The following is a 23,348-nucleotide window of genomic DNA, read 5'->3' on the forward strand; positions in this document are numbered from 1 at the left end:
GGCTGTCATTGATGGCTCATTCTTGGTGTATCCTGTCTTTGATGGTGATTCTAATTGGTAAAATGACTTGTCAAGGTCCTCCAGAGTATCTTGTGGTGATTGCACTCTCTCAACTGTTAACCGATGGAAGGAATCCTCTTGTACTACATCTCCTGCTGTAATGATCTCAGAGGACTGTGCATGTCCCTCTTGATTTGTGCTTTGCATTGGACAGCCAATGTCAATATCAAGTGGCTCTTGTTTGATGAAGGTCGACACAACAGAAGATCCAGTTCCGTTACTACTCTCTATCTCTGTTTCGATAGTAGAGTTGCTTGACTTTTTTTTGCGACTTCCAACCTTTAACTTGTTCATCTCTGCCTGCGTCAGGTGGTGAACTTTTTCATAGTGAATTCTTAGGCCTGTGGTTCTGGTAAATGTTTTTGGGCAAATGTGACAAGGATATGGAGAGAATTTGACTGGGGTTTTCTTGAGGTCCTCGATCATCTCAATTGTGTAATCATGAACTCTAGCAAGGTGTCTGAACAATGCCTCTTTTGTCATGAACCCATACTCACAATTATCCATTTCACACTTGTACGGCTTGGGGCCATTGTCACGATTCTGGTCCTCCTTTACAATCGGTTTTGTTGTCGTGCTTTGATCACTATCTTTTTGACAGACATTATCGTTTGAGATCGCATTGATTTGGCGGTCATTGTACTTTGAGGAACAATTTTCCTGCAAACTTTTCTCATGTGCAGCTTCAACTAAATCCAACATTTGTAAGGCATTTTGAATTTCTATAACGTTGTCATCTTGACATGCTGCAATGGAAGTTGTATTTGACCTTTTTTCAGCAAGACTATCATTCGACTCTCCATCCTTCTGCTGACTACCAGCATAGTTTTTTGACTGTATCAATTCTATCCAAACTTCTGTTTTATTTGGGCAGAGTTTGGATTGTCCACCGGTCAAAACTGAAGGACTGGTGTTTAATGAATGAGAATCCAGTGGTGTTGGGGTTTCCTTTTGTGCCAAATCAGAGGGATTTGGTGTGGAGAGATTTGGGAATTCAACATTTAGCAAGTTGTATATTGATCCATTGGTTTCAGGAACATTTGGGTCATTGAGAAAGTCGAGAAATGACGTAGGCAAATCTGCTGTTAAGTCCATTTCATCTAATGGTTTGCACTGGGAGCGTTTTGAAAGATGACCTCCGAGAGATTTCGTGCTTGAGAATTCTCTAAAGCATCTTCGGCAGATAACTTTACCATCCTTTATAATAGCAGGCCATTTCGTTCTCTTGCTGAGTCTGCAGCGTTTTACTGTCTGTGTCTCATGATCAACATTCTTGGCGTCTGCAGGGATAGCTTCAGATTCTGTATGACATGTGCCCTCATCATACGGGAAATCTGTTTGGATAGAAGCATGTGGACTAAGAAGCATGTCACCTACAGAGCTGTTCATCTGATTCTCATAATTGGGTGATGTAAAATGGGTTATGTTCTCCATGTTGGTCATCTCCACTATGTTTATTGGTGCTACTTGGCCATCATGACTCAATACATTGCTTGGAATGTCTGTTGATGGCCTTGATCTTGAATTAAGATTGGAAGATTCATCTGGGACATATGAAGCATGGAAACCTCCAGCTGACAAATTGTTACCATTACTTTCTTGGGCAAACATATTGGAATAGTTTTTTCTCATTAGGGAAACATCAACACTTTCTGCATTAATCCCAGAGTTAATTATCTCATAGTGTTGTCCTCCACTGTGCATGTGTCCTCCATTATCTAGCATAAGTGAGCTTGACACATATTCTGACATCTGATTCATCAAACTTGATTCTGATTTAATGGGTTGGATGGCACTACCATGCATATTTGCTGGTGGATGTTCTCTGCCCCTTTCTAATGGATAGCCAGTTTGATGCGGTTCTGATTGCCAAGGAGCTACGCTCTTATTGGGGTATTCATTCAGATGGAAGGCATCTGCATAGCAGTTGTTCAATGTAGATGTCCATCCTTCACCCATCTCTGACTGCATTAGCCCAGTCTGATTTGGTGGGGCTTCCCAAGGGGGGCAAACAGCAGGTAAACTTGAACATGCCATCGGATATTCGAACTGCTGTAGTCCAGCATTTCTGCATTGTGATACTTGATGAAGTGATGTTTTGTCCTTTGGGTCCTGTGAAGTCCTGTTCACGGATGGAACCTTTCTCGAAGTTATTTTGGCAACTTTCTTGTACTTCTTTGCCAGTTTCCAGTCTTCAAAAATGTCTGGATGGTTTTTCTTTACATGTCGGGAGAGACTTTTGGGGGTGCTGTATTTGCGGTCACATGCTTCAAGTGGACAACTATGTGTGTCCTCATCTCTACCAGTTATTGCAGGAGTGCTTTGATATGGATGTAGCAAAAATGGGGGTTCACTCTTAATTTCTGGTAGAGGAAAGGCCTGTGGTAACACTTTCTGAACAGCTTGAGTTGGTCGGTTATCCAGCTCCTCTTTTGGGTACCCTTTCAAGGGATTGGTTCCACAGTGATTTTGGGGATCCTCACAATTGCCAATCATATCTTGGCATGGGTGTGGGACAGCAGGAGATAGTTTTGCATTCTCCAATCCGAGTTTAGTTTTGATGAGTGGAACATAACACTTCTGTAACTCCTTTTTAGGATTGATAACAGAATTCAACATGCTCTCGACTGAATGTTTTATTTTCACTGGGCCATTTGGGTTCTCAGGAACTGTTGATGTTGATGAACCCGATTTAACCACTCCTTCCTTCACATAATCCTGTGCAGTCTTCTGATCTAGACTGACAGAGGCAGAGCAGGTTTCCTCTTGCCTAGCGGAGCACTGGGTGGAAGGTTCCATTTTAGGTACAGGATGGTTCTCACTTGTGATGGGCACTTCATTTTTATCATGGTTCTGCTGATGCAAATTTAGTTGGGACTGTGAATAGAAAATCTTCCCACAATTAGCTATTTTGCAAGTGAATGTAAGGTAATGTTGTGCCTCATGATCATACAACAGGTAGGCCTCATTGAAAATCCTTCCACAATTAGGGAACATACACCGTGCCTTAAAGTCAGTGTGTTGTCTTTTGTGCATGAGAAGTTCCGAATTGCAGTGAAAGCTGGCTGTGCAATTCAGCTGTATGCAATAGTATGGCTTAGCACCACAGTGCATTTGCAAATGATCATTGAGATGTCTGGCATTAACAAACTGCCGACGACAATACTGACAAACAACCTTCTGTCGTTGTATCTCCAAAAACCGTGTTGCTTCCTCGTCATTTTTGTGGGCTTTTACATGTGTTACAAGACTCCGAAAAAACTTGAATACCTTCTGACAGTATGTAACAGGGCAGACACAATCCTCTGTAAATTCCACTTCATATCTAGTTGGTACAGGCTTTGGAGGAGTTACTTGATTTTGTATTGGCTTTTTAGGACTGACTTGGACAGTTTCAGCACTGTTGTGATTTCCATCCAGAAAATGTGCCTCATTTGGACTGACATTGGTCTCTGCCTCAAGCTTAACCACAGCTCTATCTTTCAAATTATTCCAATGAGTGCTGGTGGATTGCATTGGCTTGGGCAATTTCCTAGTTGCTTTCATAGCAGCAAGTCGCTCTTTGCAAGATTCCTTTACATGTGACGCTACATGTGGCTCAAGGATCTCCTTCGTGTTAAAGCTGTCAGCACAAATTGGACAGGTGTAGACCCCATCTTTAAAATGCTTCTGTGCATGACGGACTATCCTGTGGCCAAGGAACTCTTTATCACATAGAACACAATACTGCATATATGCTCGCCAATTCCTAAATCTTGCCGATACAAACCCTTTCTCCCTTAATTTCTTAGCTTCCCTATTTTTCTCTTTTTCATCTGCAATTTCATTCAATTCATTTGTTGTGTTCAAAATAAAGTCCTCAAGGTCTTTGAACTCTGGACCTTTTTCTGCTGCATCGTCTTCAAGTCCCTCAGTGTCATTGAGAGTGTCGATAGATGACACAATGGATGCCTCCTCACCCATCAATGCCAAACAATTGCGCTTCAAAGTTCTCCAGTCCCAGAATTCTGGATCAAAAGGCCACTGTGTCTTCAAGGCCAACAGTAACTCACAGCGTAGTGAGTTGGGTACTGGAAGATTCTCATCCTCACGCTTTTCATCAGGTTCATTATAGAGTGATTCAACAGCATAATATGAGTCCACAGTAGGCTGAATGAGGAACTCTGTTAGTTGGCATGCCTGTTTCACCTCGAAATCAGTGGGCAAAAGGCAGGAAATAGTTTTGCAGATGGTGGTCCTGCTGTCCGTGTTGTCACTGGATGCCATTTGTAGAGCTCGAATGCACATTTCAATGCACACAGGCAGTCCCACTTCTCCAACCTGAGATAATAATAAATCCAAAGTCAGTCATGAGAATATAAATCGCTACAGGCTATATCCAGGCAGAAACATACACAATTTTACACAAAAAAATTCACCTCGGATTGTATAACCTTGATGAGGAAGAGGATATGACAGACGTTCCTTGAAAGCAGGACCAACTTTTTGCATTGATCAAGAAATGAATCTGCTGAAGACTCGGACCGGATTAAAAGCTTACTCCAGAATAGTGTGAGCTCCCTGTAAGAAGAAAAGTATATCATTATTGGTCTGCCTCACATGAAGGGCTTTACAAGAGATAGTTTGTTGTCAACATACAATATCTGCACTAAACTGTGAGAGCGAGTGGAAAATGAAAAGAGGGCAATACTCACCAGGCACAATACACATCTCCCTGGAGAAGCTGCCGCTTGAGGAATGCAGAGCACAAACAAACGGCTCCTTTTTCATCCCCATCCGACTCCAGGTTACAAATCATCTCCAATGCCTCCTTACAGTCTACCTGAGTGATCTGGCCCAGAGAAAACATATGTCATAATGATGGTAATTCATTGCCACCCACAGTTTATCGTTTTCCATTAGGGTCATTTTCATTATCAAACAGGAGTTTTTCATTTGCTCAGCAAATCTCCATCAGTGCTTAAAAGACAAGCCGTTGGTCAGCCCCTTTTTTTGAACGCACTTGTCTGGTAAACGACTTTATGTAAATGCTATTCACTCACCTCTTGCATGAGTTGTTCTTGTGTTTTTGTCATACACAGGCAAACAAGGTATGTCTGCTTGAAGTTCCCTTTTCCTTCGTACTCTGGATACTCAGAGCACATCTTCGCTAAGACAGCTGCTTTCTCTGCTCGATTCTGTTTGATAAGGTGCTTTATTCGCATATTAAGGAGTGTAGGACCTTCCATCTGCAGGAACTCATTAACTGGGGAGTAGAGAAAGAGAACACTGTTACAGATAGCATTACTGAGCAGTCACCACAACATTTAATCAGTCATCTCACATGTAGAACGTTTTTGCTATTAGGAAAAAAACACAGGTAGGCTAAAACTAACCTCTGTCAATTTCCGGTATCTCATTAGACAGAATGCTGCACAGAGTGGTGTTGGTCCACACACCAGGCTCCTGTGCCATAGCTGATAGCATGTGAAGCTGTGTGTTCCCATTTTCTAGCAAAAGGCTGTGTGCCGACTGTAAAGGAGAGGAAATAACTTCACAAAACTTTTCAGCTATACAAACCAAAACTTTTCAAAACATAAGATTCTCTAATTATGTCAAATAGGGTTTGTGATATGTGCATGCATGTTCCAATTCAGCTTCAAAGAAGCGACTTCATGTTTTCATTGTACTTTCATTGGGTCACCATGTCATTCTTTTTCTAGAGAGAATTGGCAGTAGAAATAAAATAAAATAAATGTAGGTTTACTGAGCATTGGAGACTAACCTTGACAGAGGACTGAAACTCCCCCCATAAGGCACCAGGGACATGCTCAGGCAGTGAGAGCAGGAGCTCCAGACAGCTCCTGCAAGTAAAACAGGGTCATTCAATTAGTTTGTTTAGGTTCATGCTAAATGATGCTAAAGTTGTGTGTGCAGATGACTAAAATGAAAGAAGCACTACCCCCTTCTGCCGCAGATCTTATAAGAGAAGCCTCATTTATTTAGCTTGTGAAATGAGTGAGGCAGGATTAGGGCTGTAGCAGTCATGAAATTGTCAGCCGGTGATTGTCAAGCAAATAACTGCCGGTCTCACGGTAATTGACCGTAAATTAACATAAACACATTTAGCATCTCCTGGCTTCCACGCATAGCCTACAAGCCATTGATGCGGACCTTTGGAACATCTACATTTACAAAAAGTCTAATAAATCCATTTAATATAACCTACACCATCACAATAAATCCATTATTTATTTTAGACAGGTCTAAAGAAACATAATATGAAGGAAATGTAGTCTATTTCAGAATAATAGAATAGCATACTCTGAGTTGTCCTTACGTTAGGTCCTGATCTGGCTATGCCATATGGCTGTAGGCTACACTAGTTCATTTAGCAGATAACATTTGCTTAGAATTCCGTAGCATTATTTTATAGTATGAAGAATACAACTGAACAAAGCTGAATAAAATAGAAAGGATATTGAGCGTTTAACAAAGAAACAGGTACTCCTATATGCTTAATTTAGAATTATTTATATAACTTTAGTTGTAATACAAATGTTGGGCTATATGTTTTGATTTTTTATACATGCTAAGGCTGCATGATGCGACTAATGATGATTTGAAAAAAGTTGCATGAGCTCTGCTTTTTTAATTTTTGCGCAGGCTGTACACACGTCATCAGTCTCTCATTCACAATTTGACAAGCACTTACATTTCCCGGCTGCATCCCCTTTGCGTGGCCGTAATGCCCCCTAAAGAAATCCATGCCTTTTGCAGCCAGTGGCCGTTGTGCCCTTGGGCTGAATATAATAATTATAATTCCCTTCTCCCAGCTGTGTGCCGAAGCACTCGGCACCTCTCACTCACATGGCTCTCCGTCACGTGATCGGGTCTTTCTCACAGGCTACAAGTGAAGACGGACACATCGGGGAAGCAACTGCGCGTGTCCTTATCCAATTCCGAGGAGCATATTGAAGATATGTCCACATTTGTCCACATTTACTTTTCGTCAGCTGTCCACATTTACTTTTCGTCAGCCAACAAGAGGAGTAGGCCTAACAAACAGCAAAGGCACTAGCCTATGTCAATCTACTATCCCCCATAGTACCAAAGTTGACCTATTCTGTGCGAGAAATAAATATTCCAAACATAGTCTCGGACAGTTGTGGGGTGCGATAGATGCCAAATTAATACAACCACTAGCATAAAAAAACTATTTTAAGCAATGAGCCTGACACAATAGATGAGAACGTTTAGCTTAAAATATTGATAAACTATTAGGCTATTTCTTCACATTATAAGCGCAGCAATGCCCCAATTTCGTGATATCCAATTGGTAGTTACAGTCTTGTCCCATCGCTGCAACTCCCATACGGACTCGGGAAAGGCCAAGGTAGAGAGCCATGCGTCCTCCGAAACACAACCCTGCCAAGCCGCACTGCTTCTTGACGAACTGCTCGCTTAACCCGGAAGCCAGCCGCACCAATGTGTCGGAGGAAACACCGTACAACTGGCGACCGAATTCAGCGTGCATGTGCCTGCCACAAGGAGTCGCTAGAGCGCGATGGGACATGGACATCCCAGCCGGCCAAACCCTCCCCTTATGACGCTGGGCCAAATGTGCGCCGCCTCATAGGTCTCCTGGTCGCTTCCGGCTGCGACACAGCCTGGGATCAAACCCGGGTCTGTAGTGACGCCTCTCGCACTGTGATGCAGTGCCTTAGACCGCTGCGCCACTCGGGAGGCCCATAAAGGTGCATTTTTAAGGGGGAAATTATCTTCCCCAAACTTGATACTCATGCGCTGTGCATGTATGCCAGTTAGGCTCTACACCCGTAGGCTACATGAGGTGTGCGACTATGATTTGAAAATGCGCTGTTTCTTGCCTTAAGCTGGGCATCATTCACAAGTAATAATATATCATTCACAAGTGATAGGCTAATATTGTCACCCATCACACTATTATTGATTTAATATTGTCTTTACATATACTAAATAATATGTGTGTGAAATTTGTTTGATTTAGAATGGACTATTATCATGCACCTGTCTCGAAACAGGGACAGCGGGAAAAAATACAAGTCATCTATGCACTTAAATACCGAATGGAGGATGCTTTTCCCGTGGTTCATTTTCATTTTTGCCAGCCAGGTAGACTATTCTCCTGTTGTAAAGTGTAGCAAAGTGCTTAATATTAGGAAAGTTGAGAAATAAATAGTAGGCCTAGTCTATAGAAAGCAGATGGAATCCTCCTCTTTTTAATAGAGGTCATCACTCTGTTTTCTTACGTAATTGCATAACCTATAGAAATGTTGCAGAACATGAGCTCATGAAGTGTTTGATTAGATTTTTGTCAGAGTGATTAGGGGGACAACAGAGTGCTGAGTACCAGGCAGTTAGCAAGTTTGGTAGGCTCCTAATGACCATCAGAGCATCAGAGCTTGGAGAAGCCTAATTACTGTGACTAAACGGTCACCTTGAATTTGACTGCCATCATGACTCATGACCGCTGGTGTGGCAGTAATACGGTCAACATAACAGCCCTAGGCAGGATACAGTTTTATTGGTCAGTAGCACTAGTCAAAGTGGAATGCTCACGGTCATTCAACAGCATAGGCCTAGCACCATCTGAAATACTGCACAGCTGGCTCCATGAAGCAACCATGCATTTAAATCAGATATTGACATTTTCTCTGAGTACTCACAGTGCTAGGTTTTCAAGTACGAGTGGCACATTTTCACATTCGGAGGAGAGACAGGAGGTGGCCTTGGCATAACTGAGTATAGCCACTATGTACGCCTCCAGTAAAGGCAGTGGCTCCTCCTCAGTCTTCCATCGGCCTGCATGTTCCACAAGGATCTGGAAACAAATGACAAAATCATGGCATGCTCTCAGAGTCTGGAATGAAGTGTAGCAAGCTGATTAGTGCTTGCTATTAAATTAGTATTTCTTCAACTTTCCAACTACTTGACAATTATCATACAAAATGACAAATGGCCTAATTTCATTAATTATTAGTCCTTCCAGGTAAATTAGGCTACATTCCATTAAAATAGCAAATTGAGAAAACCACAACTACCAAAACAATTGTGAAATAATTAGAACCGGGACGATACCAGTATCGATAGCAACGAAACAAGGATTTAACTTCTTTAGGAAAACAGCTCTAACAGCCCTCATCCAGAGTCACATTTTATTAATTTTTTTAAGCAATAGCACATACAGCAGGTTTTTAAAGGACCAAAGGGTTTGGCCTGCTTAGTGTTTACATTTTTGCCATGGAAAACATACTGCGATTCTAGTATCGTCCCAGCCCTAGAAATAATAATCCATACTCTAGCCCAGGGATAAGCAATTCCTGCCCTCAGGGGCCTGATTGGTGTCACACTTTCCCCCCCAGCCCTACAGCGAACACACCTGATTAAACAAATTAAATTCTAAACTGAAGACCATGGTTAGTTGATTATTGGAGTCAGGTGTGTTAGCAGGTGATGAGGCAAAAGTGTCACCAATCAGGCCCCCGAGGACTAGAGTTCCCCATCCCTGCGCATCCCTGCGCTAGCCTATGGCCCTGTCATACCTAATATAATCAGATCGTAACTAGGTTTCCATCCAATTAGATGTTCATGCGAATATCCTAAAATCTGCATAAAGAAAATATACACATTTTCCCACCAGTGGTGTTTTCACCAAACGGACTTGTTGTGGATAAACGTCAGTGCATGATGACCTAGTGCAAATGTGCCCACTCTGATCTTGGCACGTGTGCTCTAGCCAACAGCTCGCAGATCCAGCGGGTAGGCTGTGCGGGTAGGCTTGAGATTATTATGGATAACAGTGAGAATATTTCTATTTGTAAAACGGAGCCAAAAATCGATCATCATGTCACCTTAATATTTATTGGAAAGGAGCATCAAACTAATCACAGTGCACTTTCACCACCCTGTGAAGTTCATAACTTATTTTATCTGTAGCCTAATAAAGTGCATGGTTTCCCGAGTCATCGCGTGACTCCAAGTTAACTTCGATAGGATGGTTATTATATCAATATTTGCGCATTAAAAAGGCGTTTCCACCGCCATTTCTCATAATTAATTTAACTGACAAAAAGATCCCCCCACATACTAATTATCTGTCAGCATTTATAAAATGTAACCGAAACTTTGTTTCAATCACAGTTGTTGTGATTTTTATAAATACGGTATGACTTTACGCGCATAAAACTGTGGCTGGAAACATGGTTTGTGATACCTTTGGTTACACAGTCAAACAATGCACTGCACAAAATTGGAAAGTTAAAACTCACAACATCTACTTGCAAGAATGTTGAATAAAATTACATTTGAATTTACTCTACCAGATACCTGTGCGGATTATCCTTTTCTCTCTCAATTTTAGAAAAATAAATCCACAGGAAAGTATTAAACCGCCTTTTCAAACGCTGTTACTGCTGTTGCAATTTCTATTACTTGGCACATGCTCAAAACCATGTAAACACCTGCAAGACATCGGTTAGCATGCGTGCATCGCGTACATGTACTTACGTCTTGTGCGCTTGCCTCAGGCGATGAACAAACAAATTGTGAGAGCCACAGAGACCCTTGTTTTGAAGTCGGTTTAAAGCAGCACTATGCAGCTGGTTGCTAATTTCAGTATGTGACAAAACAAGCAAGTATAGTGTAGAGAATCATTACCATCTAAACCGCTGTGAAATATATTTTATATAACCAAAAATATTGTATTTTCAGCTGCTTGAAGCTGGTGTACAAAACTGAAAGTAAAAGACGCAAAAATGAACAACGTTATAACGGGAAGCATAGAAATAGCGCCATAGAACAGATCTACTGCTTCTTAGATTTGCTTTCAATGCGAATGACAGATCTAGATAACTCACATTTCTATGTGAATTTGGTCGGGTCGGCCAAAAAGTTACATATTGCAGCTTTAATAATACTTTCCTGTGGATATTTCTTCTCAGATTTCGAGAAACAAAAGGACCAACCGAACCGATAACTGGTAGAGTAAATTCAAATGTAATTTTATTCAACATTCTGGCTTGTAGAGGTTCTGAGAGGAAACGTAAAAAAACATATGTTTGCAGTGCAACGTTTCAGACTATGTAACCAACCAAAAAGGTATCACAGCCAGATATATTAGGCAATGGCCTGTCTAGCAGCACCCCTTGGATGTTATCGGCTAGTTCATTTTCCTTTATGTCTTGAAATGTGTCAAGCCAAAACCTAGCCTATTGAGACTCAGTCCTGGGACACTCCATTCAACAGCCATTCGGAAAGTATTCAGACCCCTTAACTTTTTCCACATTTTGTTACGTACAGCTTTATTCTAAAATTGATGAAATTTATTTTTTCCCCTCATCAATCTACACACAATTCCCCAAAAAGCAAAAACACGTTTTTAGAAACCGAAATCTTATTTACATACACTACCAGTCAAAAGTTGACAAACATACACATTCAAAGTTGTTATATTATTTATTTTTTAAATTACATTGTAGAATAATAGTGAAGACATCCAAACTATTAAATAACACATATGGAATCATGTAGTAACCAAACAAAATATATTTTATATTAGAGTTTCTTCAAAGTAGCCTTGATGACAGCTTTGCACACTCTTGGCATTCTCTCAACCAGCTTCATGAGGTAGTCACCTGGAATGCATTTCAATTAACAGCTGTGCCTTCTTAAAAGGGAATTTGTGGAATTTATTTGAGCCAATCAGTTGTGTTGTGACAAGGTAGGGGGGTATACAGAAGATAGCCCTATTTGGTAAAAGACCAAGTCCATATTATGGCAAGAACAGCTCAATTAAGCAAAGAGAAACGACAGTCCATCAACACTTTCAGACAAAGGTCAGTCAATATGGAACATTTCAAGAACTTTGAACGTTTCTTCAAGTGCAGTCGCAAAAATCATCAAGCGCTATGATGAAACTGGCTATCATGAGGACCGCCACAGGAATGGAAGAACCAGAGTTACCTCTGCTGCAGAGGATAAGTTCATTAGAGTTACCAGCCTCAGAAATTGCATCCCAAATAAATGCTTCACAGAGTTCAAGTAACAGACACATCTCAACATCAACTGTTCAGATGGGATTGTGTGAATCAGGCCTTCATGGTCGAATTGCTGCAAAGAAACCACTAAAGGACACCAATAAGAAGAAGAGACTTGATTTGGCAAAGAAACACGAGCAATGCACATTAGAAATGTGTCCTTTGGTCTAGAGTCCAATTTGAAGATTTTTGGTTCCAACCGCCGTGGCTTTGTGAGACGCGGTGTGGGTGAACGGATGATCTCCGCATGTGTATTTCCCACCGTAAAGCATGGAGGAGGTGGTGTTATGGTGTGGGGATGCTTTGCTGGTGACACTGTGATTTATTTAGAATTCAAGGCACACTTAACCAGCATGGCTACCACAGCATTCTGCAGCGATACGCCATCCCATCTGGTTTGGGCTTAGTGGGACTATAATTTGTTTCTCAACAGTACAATGACCCAACACACCTCCAGGCTGTGTAAGGCCTATTTTACCAAGAAGGAGAGTGATGGAGTGCTGCATCAGATGACCTGGCCTCCACAACCCCCCAACCTCAACCCAATTGAGATGGTTTGGGATAAGTCGGAGCACAGAGTGAAGGAAAAGCAGCCAACAAGTGCTCAGCATATGTGGGAACTCCTTCAAGACTGTTGGAAAAGTATTCCAGGTGAAGCTTGTAGAGAGAATGCCAAGTGTGCAAAGCTGTCATCAAGGCAAAGGGTGGCTATTTGAAGAATCTCAAACATATTTTGATTTGTTTAGCACTTTTTTGGTTACTACATGATTCCATGTGTTATTTCATTTACATGTACATTTACGTCATTTAGCAGACGCTCTTATCATTTTACATTTACATTTTTTGTCATTTAGCAGACGCTCTTATCCAGAGCGACTTACAGTTAGTGAATACATTTTTTTAAATTTTATACTGGCCCCCCGTGGGAATCAAACCCACAACCCTGGCGTTGCAAACGCCATGCTCTATCAACTGAGCTACATCCCTGCCGGCCATTCCCTCCCCTACCCTGGACCAATTGTGCGCCGCCCATGAGTCTCCCGGTCGCGGCCGGCTGCGACAGAGCCTGGATTTATCCAGAGCGACTTACAAATAGGTGCATTCACCTTATAGCCAGTGGGATAACCACTTTACAATGTTTTTTTTTTCATAGTTTTGATGTCTTCACTATTATTCTACAATGTATAAAATAGTAAAAATAAAGAAAAAACACTTGAATGAGTAGGTGTGTCCAAACTTTTGACTGGTACCGTAAGTATTCAGACCCTTTTCTATGAGACTCGATATTGAGGCTCAGGTGCATCTTGTTTCCATTGATCATCTTTGAGATGTTTCTAAAACTTGATCGGTGTCCACCTGTGGTAAATTCAATTGATTGGACTTGATTTGGAAAGGCACACACCTGTCTATATAAAGGTCCCACAGTTGACAGTGCATGTCAGAGCAAAAACCAAGCCATGAGGTCGAAGGAATTGTCCGTAGAGCAAGAACCCGATGGTCACTCTGACAGCAGTCCAGAGTTCCTCTGTGGAGATGGGAGAACCTTCCAGAAGGACAACCATCTCTGCAGCACTCCACCAATCAGGCCTTTACGGTAGAGTGACCAGACAGAAGGCACTCCTCAGTAAAAAGGCACATCACAGCCCGCTTGGAATTTGCCAAAAGGCACCTAAAGGAGTCTGACCATGAGAAACAAGATTCTCTGGTGAAACCATGAAACCAAGATTGAACTCTTTGGCCTGAATGCCAAACGTCACTTCTGGAGGAAACCTGGCACCATCCCTATGGTGAAGCATGGTGGTGGCAGCATCATGCTGTGGGGATGTTTTTCAGCGGCAGGGACTGGGAGACTAGTCAGGATCAAGGGAAAGATGAACGGAGCAAAGTACAGAGAGATCCTTGATGAAAACCTGCTCCAGAGCGCTCAGGACCTCAGACTGGGGCGAAGGTTCACCTTCCAACAGGACAATGATCCTAAGCACACAGCCAAGACAACGCAGGAGTGGCTTCAGGACAAGTCTCTGAATGTCCTGGAGTGGCCCAGCCAGAACCCGATCGAACATCTTTGGAGAGACCTGAAAATAGCTGTGCAGCGACGCTTCCCATCCAACCTGACAGAGCTTAAGAGGATCTGCAGAGAAGAATGGGAGAAACTCTCCAAATACAGGTGTTCCAAGCTTGTAGCATCATACCAAGAAGACTCAAGGCTGTAATTGCTGCCAAAGGTGCTTCAACAAAGTACTGAGTAAAGGGTCTGAATACTTATGTAAATGTCATATTTCAGTTCTTTTTTGTTTTTATACACATTTGCAAAAATTTATAAAAAACAGTTTTTGCTTTGTCATTATGGGGTATTGTGAGTAGATTGATGAGGGAAAAAAACAAAGAATTTAATCCAATTTAGAATAAGGCTGTAACAACAAAATGTGGAAAAAGTCAAGGGGTCTGAATACTTTCCAAATGCACTGTATAAATCCTATTGCAGTCTCCTGTAGGAATATTTATATCTATCACTGTTGGACTGCAAACATTCACCTCTTCATCTCTGTGGTCTAATAAAAAAAAAGACTTAACCCTTAGACTTATTCCACATTTGTTGAGTTACAGCCTGAACTCAAAATGGATTTTTTTTTATTTATTTTTAAAGCTCACCCATCTACACAAAATATACCCCATAATGGCGAAGTGAAAACATGTTTTTTGAAATGATTGCAAATTTATTGAGAATGAAATACAGAAATATCTCACATCCCTGAGTAGGGCTGGGCGGTATACCGTATTTTACGATATGCCGGTATTGATGTGTGACGACCCTCCAACTGTCTGCCAAATTCTTCTGACTACACACACCATTGTTACTTGGATATAGTTTACTTTATTTAATAAATATGTTTAATTTATTTATCTCCGCGTTGTCTCCCTCTGTTTTGGGCTACGAGCCGGTTCGTAACACCTGTCACTCAAGGAGCGCATTTGTTGTTCCTCGACCACATGACACTTGCGTCCAGTCTGCATGGTCAATGCAGCACATGCAACAATGTTAAATCCACTAGCATTCTATAATTACACTTCGTTTGTGTTTCTTACATCTGCAAATAGATAGTTTGTATTTTCTTTGCAAGCTCGGCCTAAATCTTGTTAGCTTCTAATCGCTAGTTAGCTGGCTAGCTAATAAATGTACTGAGTCAGAGAAAATGTAATTAACTATACAGCCTGATAATACCAGTGATGGTGTAGACCTAAATCAGCATGTTGTTTGTGGTATTAATACACCATCCAATGTGTAATGAATAATTTCACCATGCTCAAAGGGATGAAGTAGTCATTCAAAAATCATGTTAAATACTACTACTGCACAGAGTGAGTCCATGCAACTTGTGAGATTTGTTAATCAAATTTGTACTCCTGAACTTAAGCTTGCCATAAAAGGGGTTGAATACTTATTGACAAGACATTTCCACTTTTCAGTTTTCATTAATTTGTAAAAGAAATCTAAAAACATAATTCCACTTAGGCATTATGGGATATTGAGTGTCAGTGACCAAAACATCTAAATGTAATACATTTTGTATTCAGGCTGTAACAACAAAATGTGGAAAAAGTAATGGGGTCTGAATACTTTCTGAAGGCACTGTAGCGTTATACAGGAGGCTGCTTTGACTTCTATAAACCCGGCTGCTGAATTGAGCCTATAGTGAGGGCCAAATGGAATTAATGCAGTAGTCTACAATAGGCTAAACCACACTGAGTAGTTTGTAGGCTACCCATGCAGGACGCAGGCCTAACATTCAAAGTTGAGTGAGACGAGCTTGAATACTACAAGCACTGACAATATTTTCCCTGCCTGTCATCCCTTCCCCCAGTCAAGGAAAAGCCTAATCTCTGCTCAATGAGTATGGGTCTTCAAAGGCCAGTCCTAAGTAGGCTACAACTCAGGCTATTGCTAAATGTAGCCTAACATATCATGGTATTTCATTGCATCTCCAACATGTAAAAATAAAGATTTTTTAAAACAATTCTTAGCACATGATAATAACACACAACAAAATTGAGTAGAGGTTGCAGAGAAAACCCTATTTCTTAGTAAGTTAACATAACCTTGTAACCATCTAGCCGATCTTGTGTGTATTGTTATTACTCAGGCAGTGTCAGATGTTTAAACACTATTGTCGTTTTATCTCCAAATGTAGCCTGATATGAGATTGGGCTTCATACATAAATCACTAATGTGATCAATGAATTCATCACTTTGCACAGATTGGGCTTCAAACAAGGCCCACCAGGTTTGCCACACTACACAAAAAACCAAAGACTATATATGAAGCACAAAACCGAATAAACCTACCCACAAAACAGGCTGATTAGTTAATATTGTTTTTCTAACAATTAAAACTATGCAAACGTAGTTAACCTATGCTGTGCATGAAAATGAATACTATTAGGTTTACCAGGCCCTATAGAATACTTTTGCAGGCACACTCAATATTGATCCACTAACACAATGGACGAATGGAAAAACGTTCTGCTGCCATAATTTCAAGTTAAATATGCACATTTACATGGATGAAATTTGTTTCGTCTAGTGCAAAACCTAAAACACTAGTGCATTTGAATACAAGTCTGCACAAAAAGCGAACTACCTCTTCCCAGCATTAAGGAGCCTTAACTAGCTGGCTAGCCAACATTCAACTAGCTACTCGCTAACTAGCTTGGGAAAATTAGTGATGCTATGGTATAATTCCAAAGTAAGAGATTGAACTAAATATCGGAAAACACTTATGATGTATATAGTCAACTAACTACTATCATTGGACGTTAAAACAGGGAGTAATTGTGTTTTTTTATGTTCTGATGTGGCTAGCGCTAGCTAGCTACATTGTTGTACCTAACGTACACGCGCATCATCAGCCTGGAAGCTGGATGGAAGGCTGCAAACCACTAGGATGGGTAGTTGGACAAAAATGCTGACCTGGCAGAATTCCTGGCAGAAACGCAAAGAGGTATCAGACGGTGATTCCGAGCTTTCTTTTAGCGTTGTGGTCAATTCCTGGAACCGTTCTCGGAGCCCCTCGATAGCTTTCCTTATTTCATATTCCTTCTCTGTCTCTCCCTCCGCCATCTTCACAACAATCACGACCGCGTACGCACAGATGTTACGCTGCCAGACTTGCACACGCACGGACAGGGGGAGGGGAGAGACAACGATAGAAGTGCTACATTGGTGTCCCCAGCACAAGCATGCATGACCTTATATAAAAATGAGCTAAACAAAAAAACATAATAAATCACTTATTTAATGAAAGATTCCTATAAGATGTTGATAATTATGTTAATAGGCGTCCCAGCTATAACCTAGCCTACACACTGCATATTGCCCATAAAAAGAACATCAGCCTAGGCCTGTTGTTGTAATCAAATAATGTTCCCCTCATGCAATCTAATACTACAGAGTTCTGAAGTATTTGAGTAAATATGATGCTTAACCTACAGCTTGTTAGGCTACTTGAGGACATATAAACATAGGCCATACTAGGCCTACCTGAGGCTGTGTGATTATACACATGTTTTGTTGATCTATATGCTATTGAGTGTGGTGTGGTTTCGGAGAGGAACCATATTTTTTTGTTCTCGTAAAACCATAAACCATTGGTTTTACTCAAGGCATCAGTTTCTCAAAGAAGCAGAGAGATAATGTGTCAAAATAATATGCATGTTAAGGACAATTTAATAATTATTCAATTCATACAGTAAAGTCTACATTTGATCAACACAGTACAGGAATACAACTTTATATAATTGCAACCATTAGAGCACTACAAATATTCTCAGCAGACCATCACCTTTGGTGGATCGCAATGATTTCCTCATATGTGATTTCTCTTGATGGTCCAATGCAACTGTTTTTATCTCAATATCAAATCATTTCTGGGTAACAATTAAGTACCTTACTGTGATTTTTTTCAATTCAAATGGTCAAAAAGAAACAAAAATAGCTTCTTAGCAAAGAGCAATTTCTCAAGCAAGAATTTGCTAGGACTGCCTGGGAGTGGTCTGAGTGTAAGGGAAAAATGAAAACTAGCTGTTATTGGCAGTGAGGTTTGAAACTCTCTTATTTGTCTATTAACTAATTTACCGCCTGGTGACATTACCAGGCAGGCCAAAATCCATCCCACCAAAAGAAGCTGATATTTCAGGCGGTCTTTTCAAACAGCACTTACACTAAAAGGGCATTATCATCATTTTCACAGTTTCAAAGTATTTTTCAACCTTATAGTGTGAAAATATATATAAAACACAGAAAAATCACATGTTTGACTGCACTGGGCTTTTAAAACACAAGGAACTTCAGGAATAAGTTGTGCAAAATATATAGTATCTGTTGCCAAGCTTTTACTTCTGCGACAAGGAGATTTCCAGCCCTCACAGAGAGTTTATGACTTATGGTGATAACAAGTGCTGCAGTGACACTCTGTGTGGTTCGTCAGCTTGATGTTGTCGACCACCACCTGAGAGGAGAGAGAGAATCAAGAGAAAGTGAGATGGTTTTAAAAAACACATTCGGTAAATTCAAGTTGTTCTTTAATATTACGTTTAGATGTTATGTGATACTAGGAATGTCGTCATGTCAGATGATCAAACTTTATGTAGCTGAAGATATCAATCCCAACTCCTTTACCTAAATAGTTCATCATTGTCTTACCCTTTTCCCTTCTTTTGCAACGCAGCATGTGGCTTCAGAGGTGATGTTCTTTGGGACCACCATGGTTTTCTTGGACCTTAGTGGGGTTGGATAAGCTCTGGAGAAGCAGCAGCCTGTACACTGGTAGACAGGGGCACCCGGGTTTGAGAAGACTTTGTTCTCCTTCAGTTTGCATTCCTCACAGCCCACTGTAAAGATAATAAAACAATACATTAATAGAAAATCTATTGAACAGTCTGATCTGTAAACTTGATGCACCATGCAACACCAATGTGTTGTCTCTCTTCCTTGTAAGCACACACTTTGGGAGTAAGGAGGTCATGTACCAATTTATATTCTCTCTAATGACAACCTACTCCAAGAACAACTCACTGGTCATTTTGTTTCCAGAACATGTATACCATTAACAAAAACAGTACATTCAAAGTAATGTAAAACTTACTGTTTGTCATGTCACTGTTTGGATAAGAGTCTGCGATGTACAGAAGAATGGACAGGATGAGGGATACTCCAGTTAATTTCAACAAGCACATCATAGTGGTGGGTGGCAATAACCTGACAAGAAAAATTTAGAAACCATAGTTGAAAACACATAAACACAAAAACAGCAGTGAAACAATACAATGGAAACCCAATATACTGAGTGGAAAAAGCATTACCTGTTGTATGTGTCTCTTGGTAGAAGCCTGTTCAGTGTTCAGTGAAGAGCCTACTGCTCCCACCATGAACTTTTATACCGCTGTCCCTCTACCCATGTGCTCAACGGGCATTAGGTAAACCCCTCCAACCTTATCAGTGATCTCTGCGAGGCATTGACCACTTAGCTACCTGCCTCATAATCCTTGAAATGAAAAAAGGTATGGCACACGCGGTCGCAAGTCAAAACACACTTCCATCCTTCCATCCTGACTATGGATGGGAGCTTCTAATCCCTTAAACAGATGGGATGTTGTTACTAGGTAACTGCTGTTATGTCTCAGAGGGCGAGGCAGGGTCATTGGTTCATTAGTTGAACTTATGTTCATGGTCTTTTGCTTTGTAAATCATTACATCTAAAGTCATTTTTAATACTTTTAATATCTGATTCATCTTTCCATTCGGGATTATAACCCCCCAAAAATAAATAAATATGTACACACAAAAGTGATATAAACCATGAGGACTAGTCCCTGGCCGTGCTTTGTAATCCTCTAGGACAGTGCTAACATGAGTGCAAGCAATGAATATTGTATGTGAAATAATGTTATCATCCCAGAGAGACAAATATATATTTACATCAGAGACGTTCAATGTTATATGTTTATATTCATATAATAACATTAATGATTCAGTGTATCCTCAATTAAATTAGATGCTAATGAATGTGTATCCATCCACCTCTGAATGTTGGAAATGTCAAGGATGAATATTAAAGGGGCAATCTGTGATTGCTACATAAATGTTTTGACTTTTATATTAATGATAAACACTGAGTGTACAAAACATTAAGAACACCTTCCTAATATTGACTCCCCCCCAAACCCGTGCGCCCCTGTCTACCAGTGTACAGGCTGCTGCTTCTCCAGAGCTTATCCAACCCCACTAAGGTCCAAGAAAACCATGGTGGTCCCAAAGAACATCACCTCTGAAGCCACATGCTGCGTTGCAAAAGAAGGGAAAAGGGTAAGACAATGATGAACTATTTAGGTAAAGGAGTTGGGATTGATATCTTCAGCTACATAAAGTTTGATCATCTGACATGACGACATTCCTAGTATCACATAACATCTAAACGTAATATTTCAACTGTTGTACCCCATCAGAACCCAAAATATAAGCTTGTTTTACTCCATTGTTTGTAAACAATGTAATTGTAAACTAACACTTTATAGCCTCAAAACATAGATACAACTAGAATGTTGATATCATGGACGGTCAGTCCTTGCATCCATTGCTCTGTCTATGAATTTGAGTGGTTACATTTCTCCAGCCCCATCCTTCAGCTGTTTACCAAAACAGTGGTGGGGTGGCCGCTTTTTATTGTTTAAACTGCAGTTTGCCCCATTAAGATGCAGTACTATCGCTTCATCTTTCTGTTTACCGGTGTGTTTTTAAATCTCCCGGCCTTGGTTGCGTTGGAGACTAGGCCCTGGCAGATGTAACTCAATAAGCATTGAGGATGGCACATGAAATCTCTGAGATTTAAAGGCTCTTTTTAGCTTATGGCGCAACCATGTCATGAATCATAACTATTTTATCTCCACTCTTACAGTAATTGTATTCCTGGATTCATAATGTTAATTGTATAGGCTGCTGTAAATCACTAAGACTAATTGCTATTGGTGATTTATTACTTATATTGACAACTAAATGCATAACACAGAACAGTACAGTACAGTGCTTTTGTAATTGTAACATGCTGTAGCCTATATTATCTGTTATTTACTGTTCTGGATAAAAGGCACATTGTGAGAGGTGATTTGAAGAAGTCAGGCGCAGGAGGGTAAATCACAGAATACAGAGTTTATTCCGTAGTACAGAGTTACGCTGGATAGCGTCAAACAGTCCAGTGCGCAAAACAGGCGCACTGGAACAAAACAGGCACACAGGGAAAATATACCCCTGCAATACAAAGTACACGTAGCTCAACCGAGCTACTCTCTCCTCACATTAAACAATCACCCACAAGGACAAGGGGGCAGAGGGAACACTTATACATGTACTAATGAGGGGATATGAACCAGGTGTGTGTAATAGACAAGACAAAACAAATGGAATGATGAGACGAGGAGCGGCAGTGGCTAGAAGGCCGGTGACGACGAACGAGGAGAGGAGGCAGCTTCGGAGGAAGTCGTGACAACACTACAATTTTCTCAGTTCAAATGAAACCCTCTTTTATTCCAAAAGCAAAATGTATTCTTCATGTATAATTTTTTTTGGATATATGGCTTCTTTAATACATTGTTTACAGCCAATCAACAATCAGCCCAGACATAGCCACGAAAGCAGTCCTATTTGCACTTGTTACATCGGAGCAGTTTCTTAAAAGCCTTTTTGAAGTCCTCATTGAAGCTGGTGTAGAGCAGGGGGTTGATGAGTGAGTTAACGTATCCCAGCCACGTGAGGAAGTCTGACACCTGTGCTGAGGCATGAAACACCCGGAGGCCCACCAGCAACTCTTTAACAAAGAAAGGCAGCCAGCATAGGATAAAAGCCCCCAGGATGAGGCCCAGTGTGCGGGCAGCCTTCCTCTCTCTGGAGGCACAGATCTGGGTCCTCTCATCACAAGTCCCCCGGTCCCATGCCACCTGACTTAGGCAGGTGGGACCGTTGACTCTATTCAGCTCTGTGTTTAGCGCGGGATCTGAGGTAGATAGCTCAGTCGCACAGAGAGACATTGGTGTGATGCGGCAGCTACTGAGGCAGTTGTGGCTGCTAGCTCTCCTCTTACACAGGCTCCCAGAGGAGCTCTGTTTGTGGTACAAGGTCCGGGCAGTGATGAATATCCTGTAGTAGAGGATGAGGATGAGGGCCATGGGGATGTAGAAGGCCCCGAAGGTGGAGTAGATGGTGTAGCCGATGTGGTCATGCTCGATGATACACTTGGTGTAGTTGCCGAAGTTGTCATCCCCGCTGTGCCTCCAGAACAGAGGTGGCACTGAGATCAGGATGGAGATGGTCCACACGATGGTGACCATGATGGCGGCGCGGCGCGGGGATCTCTTGCAGGCGTACTCCAGGGCGTTGGTGATGGCCCAGTGGCGGTCGAGGGCAATGGCACACAGATGCAGGATGGAGCAGGTGCAGCAGATCATGTCCACGCTCAGCCACGCCTCACAGACTACACATCCCAACATCCACCTCTTTGTGGCGATGTAGAGGACGCTTAGGGGCATCACCAGGATGGCCACTAGGAAGTCAGTGACAGCCAAAGAGCAGATCAGGTAGTTGGCGGGCAGGTGGAGTTTTTTGGTGTACATGATAGCAAGTATGACTGAAACGTTCAATAAGGCAGTGATCAGGGTCACAATGCTGAGGAGGATCACAACAAGCACCATATCATTCTCTGGTTTCATTTAGAAGCAGCCTCCTGGTTCTGACATGCAGTTTGTTTAAACTTTTAAGCTCCACAACTATCCACCATATATTCCTCTTTCTCTCATTAGGTTACATTTGGCTGTGTACCTAGTCCAATGCAGATTATTTTCTCTTTCTTACTTCCATGCGTTCCGTTATTTGAAGCCACTGTAAAAATAAAATAAAAAAAATAGGGTATTATTTATTATTATTTTTGTGTGACAAAACATTGATTTGAGTAAGTTATGTACAGTTGAAGTCGGAAGTTTACATACACCTTAGCCAAATACATTTAAACTCAGTTTTTCACAATTCCTGACATTTAATTCTAGTAAAAATTCCCTGTCTTAGGTCAGTTAGGATCACCACTTTATTTTAAGAATGTGAAATGTCAGAATAATAGTAGAGAGAATGATTTATTTCAGCTTTTATTTCTTTCATCACATTCCCAGTGGGTCAGAAGTTTACATACACTC

The 23,348-nt window shown here is 41.2% G+C and overlaps 3 protein-coding genes across 3 annotated transcripts; all 3 read right to left on the reverse strand.

Annotated features, from left to right (window-relative positions):
• Window positions 1-2,830: 2,830 nt before the first annotated feature.
• Window positions 2,831-17,242, reverse strand: LOC311102599 (zinc finger protein 292-like; the record flags this gene model as incomplete). Its single annotated transcript, XM_084143971.1, has 10 exons — window positions 17,086-17,242; window positions 8,748-8,902; window positions 5,825-5,903; window positions 5,436-5,571; window positions 5,103-5,305; window positions 4,755-4,891; window positions 4,479-4,620; window positions 3,462-4,380; window positions 2,883-3,365; window positions 2,831-2,841 (listed from the first exon to the last, which is right to left on the reverse strand). Exons 1-10 carry the CDS (start codon window positions 17,233-17,235, stop codon window positions 2,831-2,833), a joined length of 2,415 nt encoding a protein of 804 aa, XP_084000097.1. The 5' UTR covers window positions 17,236-17,242.
• A 1,305-nt stretch (window positions 17,243-18,547) lies between these two features.
• Window positions 18,548-19,352, reverse strand: cga (glycoprotein hormones, alpha polypeptide; the record flags this gene model as incomplete). The annotated part of the gene is made up of 3 exons (XM_084143817.1): window positions 18,548-18,622; window positions 18,817-19,004; window positions 19,259-19,352. 3 exons carry the CDS (start codon window positions 19,350-19,352, stop codon window positions 18,548-18,550), a joined length of 357 nt encoding a protein of 118 aa, XP_083999943.1.
• Window positions 19,353-21,806: 2,454 nt separating this feature from the next.
• On the reverse strand, window positions 21,807-22,871 carry LOC311102600 (5-hydroxytryptamine receptor 1E-like; the record flags this gene model as incomplete). The annotated part of the gene is made up of 1 exon (XM_084143972.1): window positions 21,807-22,871. One exon carries the CDS (start codon window positions 22,869-22,871, stop codon window positions 21,807-21,809), a length of 1,065 nt encoding a protein of 354 aa, XP_084000098.1.
• Window positions 22,872-23,348: the final 477 nt, after the last annotated feature.

Source organism: Coregonus lavaretus, assembly GCF_964263955.1.
Source record: "Coregonus lavaretus genome assembly, chromosome: 27".
Taxonomy (NCBI): domain Eukaryota; kingdom Metazoa; phylum Chordata; class Actinopteri; order Salmoniformes; family Salmonidae; genus Coregonus; species Coregonus lavaretus.